At 31.1% G+C, this 10,846-nt stretch overlaps 1 protein-coding gene across 1 annotated transcript; it reads right to left on the reverse strand.

Annotated features, from left to right (window-relative positions):
• Positions 1-1,312: 1,312 nt before the first annotated feature.
• Positions 1,313-9,722, reverse strand: LOC134712773 (leucine-rich repeat-containing protein 40-like). The gene is made up of 3 exons (XM_063574626.1): positions 9,611-9,722; positions 9,065-9,089; positions 1,313-2,852 (listed from the first exon to the last, which is right to left on the reverse strand). Exons 2-3 carry the CDS (start codon positions 9,080-9,082, stop codon positions 1,455-1,457), a joined length of 1,416 nt encoding a protein of 471 aa, XP_063430696.1. The 5' UTR covers positions 9,083-9,089; positions 9,611-9,722; the 3' UTR covers positions 1,313-1,454.
• Positions 9,723-10,846: the final 1,124 nt, after the last annotated feature.

Genomic DNA, 10,846 nt, shown 5'->3' on the forward strand with positions numbered 1-10,846 from the left:
AAGTCTTCACGAAAATAAAATTGAAATGAATGTTATGTAACTTTTGTAGTATGTTGGTCTTTTGGGGTTGAAAATTTAAAGCTGATGTTTGAGGAAGTGTATTTTTCACTTGCATTTCAAGAAATTGTCGCAAACTGCGATTTCCAGTACCTTCTTTTTTATATCAACATGAAACTGATGTTGTGTGAGATCATTCATACAAAACGTATTGGGGCAAATTCATTTGTCAATGCTGAACATAACTCATACTTAGTCAAAATACATGCCTAGTAAAATGTCACAAGAAAAGAAAATATCTGAGGTAGTAGAAGAACTAAAGACTATATTAATTTCATACTTTGAACGACAAAATTATTTGATATCTCTATCTGTGTGATGTTTGCAAATTGACGTCGAACGCGCGTTTTTACTTTAGAGCCATATTGATCTTGCCATTCGGTCCCAATGCTTGAAATATTTCAATCGTTTATGGGTGGATAACCAGGTTCAATCCACCATTTTCTACATTTGAACATGCCAGTACTAAGTCAGGGATATGATAATTGTTGTCCATTCGTTTCGTGCGTTTATCATTTGATTTTGCCATTTGATTAGGGACTTCCCGTTTTGAATTTTCCTCTGAGTTCAGTATTTTGTAATGTTACTTTTTAATATACACAAATAAAATTCAAAAAGAAAGAAAAGAAAGCAATGAATGAGGTTGTTAAATTTGAAACATGCCTTTTTGGGCTTCTTTGATGAATATTTGTTTGTTTTTATTGTAATCGAGATGATTGAGGTACTTGTATTCTTGTTTTCCATTTTTGCTAATGTGCTTTTACATATGCCTTTTGGTGTTACTTCGAAAACTTGTTTGTTGCTTGTCTTTCATTTTTGTTTTGTACTTTGTCTATATACTTTTTCATTTTTCTTTATTACATACATTACGTGGCTCTTTACTTATACATCCCGTAAATGTGTTATTGTGCTATGGTAAATTTGTGTTTTCTTGTCTTAAATTCATGCTAATATGCTTGGTCTATATGCCATTTTTTGCTTCTTTGTTACAGAAGATTATGACACAATGTTGATTGCTGTATTTGTGTCATTTTGTCCAAATATGTCTGTTTGCTTTTGTTGACACATCGTTTTCTATATAATGGAATTTCATGTGATTGTCATAAAAGTGAGAGGTTTAGTTAGAAGTAAAATAAGTTCAATCCCCCCTTTTCTAAATGACAAAATGTCTGTACCAAAACAGGAATATGACAGTCGTTATCCATTCGTTTGATAGGTTTAAGCTTTTGATTTTGCATTAGAATAATTTAAAATACAAGTTAATATTGTCATTTAATACGAATGATTTTGTTAAATATATAATAACATATACTCATAAAATCAATTTTATGTCACTATAGGTTTTGTTTTTATTATTTGTGTCATCAAGAGACAGGAATGGAAGGGTGAATCTATATTTAAGCGTCGGTACAGTTTATACCAGCAGGACAGGTCGCTAGGTCTGTATCCAAATAGTCCTGGATTGTTTTATCAACAGTGTCACAATTTCCTACAATCCTGAATCGTGTGCGAGTATGTCTGTCATTTTTAACATCAAAAAGCCATTTTAGTCCGCAATTGCATTCAATTTTATTGTTTGACAAATCGACAATAATGTATCCAGGTTGATGTCTTCGAATCATAGCCTCTAATGCACATGGTACACGCTTAATCTCGATACCTTTTAGTTCAAGTCGGCGAAGTTTTGTTTGATTAACGAACGCTTTATCAGAAATGTACAAAATAGGATTATTATTCAGTTTGAGGGTCAGAAGCTCAGCAGACTCCTTTAGGTCATTGGTTTCTATTGCGTGTATACTGTTGTTTGACAGATCTAAAATGTTTAAATATGTTATGTCTTGAATTGCTCCCGGAATTCGAGTTATTCCAGAATGTTGAAGACTAAGGCTGGTAATTTGGGTAACAGATTTAGCCGACTTGTCACTTACGAATTTTAAGTTGTTTTCGTCCATGTTTAGTTGATCAAGTCGATCAAAACTTTGCAGAACTTCTGGGAATGTGGTGATATTGTCGTCTTTGAGTGACATTTGATTGAGAAATGGTAGAAAACCTTTTATGAGAGGGATCCGAACTCCATAATCTCCTACATTTTGGTTGTGGTCAAAATGTAAATCTTGTAGATATCGGAGTCTTGATATAGCCAATGGTACTGATCGAAGTTTGGTATTTGCTAATGTCAATCGAAGCAATGTTCCTTCAAATCCATGGAATGAGTTGGTTGGCATGATTGTAATGTCGGCAGCAGTAAGAATAAGCTCTTGTAATTTAACCAGATGTGTCAACGTTAATGGCCACTGCGAAAGCTCAGTTCCACCGATTTTTGTTCCAAAAGAAAATGATAATAATGAATCTCCTATATCACGTAAAACATCTTCGTTAAAATTATAGTGATGAATTGGATTTCCAGAAACGTCCAGTGTTTCTATGTTTGTGAATTTTGACAGAAAATTTGGGAGTCTAGTCAATTCATTGTCTTTTAAACTTAATAACCGCAAACTATTTTCCAAACCATTAAAATCGCCAGAATGAAAGCTGGAATCCGTAAGCTGACAATTTTCAAGAAGTATTTCAGTGAGCCCCCATCTATCAAATGAAGAAGCGTTAATTGATAAGTTACTGTTCCTTACTTCTAATCTTAGAAAATTACTGCCTCCAGTCTGTGTCGCTATGTAGTCAAGATCTTCACATTTAACGATATTACCTTGGCATTGGCATTTACCCTGCATTGCACCAGGTAAAGTGCATGTTGCACGGGTAATTGACGATACTAACTGACACAGAGAAAGTGAAAGAACCTAAAAAGAGAGCATAAATGATTATTAATAATATTAAACTTAAGAATGTTCGCAAATACCTCATGTAAATTACTCAAAATGTTATATAAAATCCGGATGAACTTTTGATATAAACTCAGATGTCCTCTTTAAACTATCAATTTTCTTCACGATAGCAGCAACATACGAACAGTGTATTTATATTTTGTATACTCAAACAATCATGAACCTACTTTTCAGACTTTGTAAAACGTTATCGTTGTCTTATCAACAATAAATGAGCCAGACCAATAAAAGATAAATATTCAGTGTCTTCTTTACAAATAATAGACGGTCTTAAGACATCGATAATAGGTGCTAGCTCCAGACCTCAATTCAACTAATTGAAGATTACGTCTATATCATTTGACAATCAAGCACATTTATTCTGGTTGAGGGTTTAGTATCATCCCGTCATAAAATATTTGAGAAGAACATAGTTCGTATGATGCCCATAACTGGTTTTAGAATAAATGTGCTTGAATGTATAAATGACGCTAAGGTTTCTCCCTGCGTTATTGATTGCTAATGAAACCAGAGGATTTGATTAGCAACATGGATCTTATATTTATATTTTGTGTTAGTTGCATTTTACAAAGTATTCATACGAGCACTCATTACATATACATTATTCAGTAATCCTATGTATAATCTATCATAAAAGAAGAAAAAACGGATTTCTGTCCATCATTTGTTTTGAAATGGAAAAAAACTAGTTTTAAACGGAATGTAGAATTTCTCATACAAGCATTGCTGGCCACATGGCTCGACACATATTTTCATGAAATGATGAGTAGTTTATTATAGTCATTAAGTCACTTATCAAAAGGTCAAATTTTGGAACATAGAATAATCGAATATTTTAGATGAAGGAAAGAGCAATTGATTGAATCTTTGTTATTTAAATACTTTAGTTTTATTCAAGGTAGAATTCTCATAAAACAATACATATAATCAAAGTTCTTATATAATTTTCTTTGAAATTTTCTCAAAAACAGACCATCTGGATGATATAACATTTGTGTTTCAATTTAATTTTTTGGAACCGACAACATATTCACAAAAATAATTCTGATAAATAAAAACAATTATAACTCACAAAACAAATAGTTATAATTCAATATTTCAATTTTTTTAGACAAAATACATGAATAAAAAAAAAATGAATAAAATTATTACTTTTGGAACAAAGATTTTTTACTATTAATTGGTTTTGGCTTTTAACTAGCTGTCAGTAACTGCGAGTACTCTCAAATCGTATTTTCTTGTTAATTCGTTCTGTTGATACTGTTTATAATGCTTTTTTGTTATTTTTTATTTATATGGATCTTGTCTGTACACCAGCTTTGATTATTTGTAATATCTTCAATTTTTCACTTATTCTTACAACATTTGTATAAACTTCAAGATTATAAAAAACCGTTTTTTTTCTAAAGTGAACATTGATTGGTTAAATATTTCTCAGTGATGTCCTGTGTTTGAATTTGTTTGTTAGCTTTTTGGTCATGAATGTTTGTCTCTAATATTTAATTAACTGTGCATTTGTATTCAGATATCGGAGATCAAATTTATTCGTTCATTGTGTAATCATACGTTTTTTGATTGAGTTAAGTCTGCCAATTGATATTTTATCGTATGTTTTTCTATGTTGTGATGTTCTGCTATTGTTTCAGAAAAAGGGAGAAGGTTTGGATCCATTAAAACGTTTAATCCCGCTTCAAATGTTTGCACCTGCCGTAAGTCAGGAATCTGATGTACAGTAGTTGTCGTTTGTTTATGTAATATATACGTGTTTCTCGTTTCTCGTTTTGTTTATATAGATTAGACCGTTGGTTTTCCCGTTTGAATGGTTTTACACTAGTAATTTTGGGGCCCTTTATAGCTTGTTGTTCGGTGTGAGCCAAGGCTCCGTGTTGAAGGCCGCACTTTAACCTATAATGGTTTACTTTTTAAATTGTTATTTGGATGGAGAGTTGTCTCATTGGCACTCACACCACATCTTCCTATATCAAATCACACAATTTGGATTATTAGATATTTTGCAATGGTACAAATTATGAGTAATTGCTATAATGTCATGCAATAATTTGCATCTTAACATTTTCATTCGATTATCTTTTAAAAAATGGAATTTAAAAGTAAGGTTCTTCTTTATAAAATAAACAACGTTTTCAAAAGTGAAACGATTTTTCCATACATACAATCCTACTTGGGGCTCTTTATTAGATTTAATTATAATATCATATAGTTTTTGCTTGAATGAAATTTTGTCCAGATTGTAATACAATTCTTGGCAATTCATCTTTATGTCTTGTTGAAAATGAATTTAAGTATTTATTGATGTTTTATTGTTTAATTTTTCTTTCCACGATTTAGGTATAGCTTTTCAGAAAAGTACATGTCTATGCTGTCCTATTTTGTTTCTATTTTAGTTTATCTGAGTTTTAAGAAATTTCTTCTTTATCGTCATTTATGTCGTTATTAAAAATTATATCTTCTTCTACCCAATGTTTAAAATACAAACATGTGCCTTGATTCTTAATATATTGATTACTCCATATTACTTCTTTCCAAATATCTTTATAGTTTTCTGGGTTGTTTTTGTTTTTGTCTTCTCGCCTCCACTTTTAATCCAGCCATTTAGGATTTCTAGGTAAAAAGTGGGCCGTTTTATTTTTTCTAATGATTTATGAGAACTCAGATTCATTTCAGATATTAGGTTTTAACCCAAAAATCACTGAAACAGTAGGTTGGAATGATTTTTCAGTTTGTCAAAATTTTATCTGTAATTCTTTTAACTCAATTTATTTCCAATGCTTGAATGTAAGAATCAAGATCAGTCATTTTTAACCCCACTTCTAAATAATCTTTTCTTAGCACTGAACGTTAACTTTCTCACTACCACCCTCTCACAAAAAAAAATATATTTAAACTTAGATATAGTTTCTTTAATTGAATTATTTGTCCTTGATATGGTTATATTTATGAATTTACTGTTTGCAAAATTTTGAATTTTTGAAATACTAAGGCTTTTCTACCTCAAGCATAGATAACCTTAGCTGTATTTGGCAAAACGTTTAGAAATTTTGGTCCTCAATGCTCTTCAACTTCGTACTCTATTTGACCTTTTTAACCCCTTTTTGGATTCGAGCGTCACTGATGAGTCTTTTGTAGACGAGACGCGCGTCTGGCGTATATTCTAAATTTAGTCCTGGTATCTATAATGAGTTTATTTACACAGATTTTAGTGATGCAATATATATTGTATTATGTATAATCAGTGCTTTGATAATAGTTGCTTATTTTCCCATCATTATTTATTTTCTATTATTTTACAACTGTTTTCTATATTAAGTATTTGACATTCTTTCTTGTCAGAGACAAAAACAATACCGAGGCTTCTTACATAATATTTCCAATTAAAGTTTTCAAATTTGTCCTTGAAAAATACCTTCTATTTTGTTTCTATCGAGTTTGAGTCCAGAGAGCGATCCAAAGGTTTCAATAATATTATGTGAATGCTTAATTCCCGTTAAGACTTTAAGAAAAGGCGTTTTATCATCTGCTAATTGTGAGATTTATATTCATGAATGATGTCCTTTTGACATGACTTGGTTGGTATTTATGCATCAAGCTATCAGTTTTTCTGGTGCAGTTGGTTATTTCTGTGCGATTCGGATACAAAAGTTTTTTTTCCAAATGTTTCATTTTTGTGTGCCCTTGTGTTTAAGAAATAGTAAGGAGATAAAGGGTATTACTATAGATGATACAGAGTTTGTAATTTCTCAATATGCGGATGATACATCAGTGATATTAGATGGCTCGCCAGAATCGCTCGATGCATCTCTTCGTGTTCTCCAATTGTATGCTGAAATCTCGGGACTTAAGATTAATATAGAAAAACAAGTGTTATTTGAATAGGTAGCAAAAAACATAGCAAGGATCAAATTTATGTAAAGTGGGGATTGAAATGGGGCTCTAGTATATTTAAGCTACTTGGAATTACGTTTTCAGTCGACCTAGATAGAATGATTAATTTAAAATATAGGCCAGTTTTAGATAATATAGACAACACTTTTAAAAAATGGTCAAAACAGTATCTCACCCCCTTTGGAAAGATTACCATCTTAAAAACTTAAAAACTTTGGTCATAGCTAAATTAAATCATCTGTTTCTATCTTTTCCTACTCCAGATGAGAATATGTTACGTAATTTAACAAATAAAATGTATGCTTTTATCTGGGATAATAAACCAGATAAACGAGATCTTGTATGCCAAGATTATTATAAGGGTGGTTTAAAAATGCTAAATTTAAAGGCATTTATACAAGGACTCAAACTTACATGGGTAAGACGTCTATATAATTCGAATTCATAGTGGGTGAGATTAGTCTCTATTGTGGAGCAATTAAATTTAATGGAATTAAGTTATATTAGGCCTATTTAAAGGTCATCAAATACATTTTGGCAAGAGGTTTTTGATGCTTGGAAAACCCTTAATCAAAATAGAAAACCAAGATGTATTGATGAAATTCTATCGTATTCTTTATGGGAGGTAGAAAACTTTAGAATTGGTGGTTCAAGAGTCTACTATAAAAATTGGGCAAATGCGGGAATTTGGACAGTCAAGATTTGTTAGATGACCAAGGCAAAGTTATGTCATTTCAAAATTTCCAACAATTATATCAATTAAGGCCAACTATTTTACATTATTATGGAATAGCGCACTCGCTTAATGAGGGGTTAAACATGATCAATATTGAAGTAAAGGAGAAAAAAAATCATGCAATACTACCTTTTAACATAAGTATCTTTTTTGAATCAAAAAAAGGTTCAAGGGAAATTTACAAAATATTGAAGGAAAAATATGTTACATTTGCTGCAAAAGAAAAAATGGGAGAACCATCTTAATATGACTGGTATTAACTGCAAACAAATACACACTTCGTGTACAAAATATAGTAAAAGCACTAAGCTTAGCTGGTTCCAATATAGAATTATCCATAGAATTTTGAGAACTAATTCACTACTTTACAAGATGAAAATAAATAGTAACAACATATGTACATTTTGTTAAGAAGGACCAAAGACCATAGAACATTTATTTTGGAGCTGTCCGATGGTCGCCAGTATCTGGCATGCACTAAACATTTGGATTTTTGAAATGACAAATATTGAACTGCCTTTGAATATTATGATTATTTTATTTGGAATGTACGAAAATGTTAAATTGAATTTTGTTAAAAATAAGATTATTCTACTTTCAAAATACTATATTTACCGAACAAAACTTCAAGAAGTTGTGCCAAATTTAAATGCTTTAAAAAACTATTTAAAGGAACACTTGAATTAAGAAAAATACATTTCATTTAAAAACCTCTCTGTAGAGGAAAATAACAAGTACTGGAGTCCCTGGGCCCCTATCATAGAATAAATAATAAATGTTAAAATTTGATTGAAAAACCACTTATGTATATTGCAAGAACACATAAGATTTCAATGTTATAAGATATTTATTTATGTTCAACCTATTATTGCACCATCATACATATTAATTTGTTGTTTTATTATTTAATACTTCTTTTGTGTGAAAATACCAATCTGTATACCTTTGTTCATACATGTTGTGCTAGTCTATTTGTTACAATAAAGAAAATTCATCATAAAAAAAAATATAATGGCACTTTGTATAACTGCGATACATATACTAGTAGGAGGTCTAAGTAGCTGTTAAACAAGGCTGAACCCCAAATTTGCATCGGATTCGTTCCGTTGTAGGGTAAAGTCAATCGTTTGATTTTGTCAGTTTTACGGTCTTCATCGTTTTGAATTTACAATAGAATTCCGTGTTTTATACTTTTTACACAAAATAAAACATACACCAACGCTTACCTTACCTGCATTTGACAAATCCTTTATAGAATTTTGTGTCCTCGATGGTTGACAGTTTCATTCTATATATAAGGTTTTTATCTTGATTTATTCGAACGTCACTAATGAGTCTTTTGCAGACATACGAGTTTATCATACAAAATTAAAATGCTGACATCAAAGACACATATTTCTCTTTTTTTAAATTAAATGAAACGATCGTACTCACTTTTAATATTATTTATACTCATTGAGTCTATACTTATGTCTCTTTGTTAAGACTATACACTCATATATCTTAGACTTTGCTATATGTCTCTTACCACAATAAAAGTCTTCATTCTGTTTCTGAAAATACATGAACATATACCTTAATGCTTCGTTGTACATATTCTTTTCAAACAGCAGAGTTGAACTCACGTATATTAAATTTATTGTCGAGATACATAAAGCATCTTTAAAATTTAGTCCTGGTATCTATGATGAGTTAATTTATAATATTTCCAAAACCTTTTGTAATAAGTCTCTCGATCGAAATTCGTTTTATTCTTTTTTTAGAACTAATGCTATGTCGATAAACCTGACTTTAGTCTGAATATATAATTTTAACTATTGAAACATAATTTGTCGTTCATTAGAAAAGTATTAGTTCAATAAAAAAAATGAAAAAATAACAAAAATGTGATTGATGAATCTAACTGACATTTGTGAGCATGCTTTATTTTCTTTTTTTTTTATTAATTTTTGAAATGCTCGCATGCGTTTTATACTTTTAGCTCAGCGAATTATTTCCGCAATTTTTTTTTAATTTTTATCGTGGACAATCAAATAGTCCATTTGTGTCTTAACTTCTAAAATTGCTTCCCTACCTTTCACAGATCTGTCCAATTTACCAAGTTGGACTTCCTGTAAGATATGCAGGGCCAATACATTTGTGCTGATAAGTATAACATTTGATAGTCTTCCCAGCACGTAGACAGGGAAACTACTTAGATAATCCGGTCAATGTAATCTGGTTTGGGCTGCATGTCTAACTTGCACAGCAGGTACAATTCACATCTGACATTTATTGATTTTGTTTTCGTTTTCGTTTTTAATTTGATATTCATCATTTCTGCTTTCGCCCCTTATAAGTCGATCTACAATGTCAACAGAGATAAGCGCGATATATGGTTCCACCTTCATCTAGAAGCGTGTTTTATGAAACGTATTCCACAACTTGCATTGTATCTCTAAAGAGTATACTGTTGAACATTTTCTTCCCTGCTGATACATTGTTTAACATTTGAAGGTTCATATTCGCACGAAGTACAAGATGGAAACTCTTAATAACGAAAAGTAAAAATAACAGGGTTTTTCAAAAATATTTTTGAATTTGATAGAATGTTATAATAGATATAGGAAGATGTGGTGTGTGTGTGCCAATGAGACAACTCTCCGTCCAAATATTCAATTCAAAAATGTAAACTATTATAGGTCAATGTACGTCCTTTGAAAATGATTTTTTTGGTCGTTTTGCGTTTACCGTTCCCGATTTATTTGTACATAATTGACGGTGAAAAATTGATAATATGAAACATTTCAATTGAGAATAATATTAAAGAATTATGACAAATACAATCAAAACAACTACAGGCTCCTGACAGGCTTATATAGAATGGGGCGGGGTTGAACTAGTTTGAAGGGAGGTATTTTTTGATAAAGTTGAAGTTCTATCAACTTGAAACTTAGTACACATGTTTCCGATGATATAATCTTTCTAATTTAATTGCCGAATAAGGGATTACCCCCCATTTTCACAGTCCACTGAACATAGAATATGATAGTGTAGACGGGGAATCCGTGTACTGGGGTCACATTCTTGTTATATCATCAGATCAATACACAGAAAAAAAACATCACACAAAAGTCAGACCGAACATGATATGGTATTTATTCATCAATAAAACAAGAGCGACACAACGTACAGCTCCATCGCTTTTGGTTTATGACCTGCATTTTGTTTTTTTTCTATCGATTTATGAGTTTTGAACATCGGTATACTACTGTTGCCTTTATTTACAGACCTGAGAGTTATCTGAATGGATTTCACCTTGAGTGTTTTT

This window comes from Mytilus trossulus, chromosome 3, assembly GCF_036588685.1.
Source record: "Mytilus trossulus isolate FHL-02 chromosome 3, PNRI_Mtr1.1.1.hap1, whole genome shotgun sequence".
NCBI lineage: Eukaryota > Metazoa > Mollusca > Bivalvia > Mytilida > Mytilidae > Mytilus > Mytilus trossulus.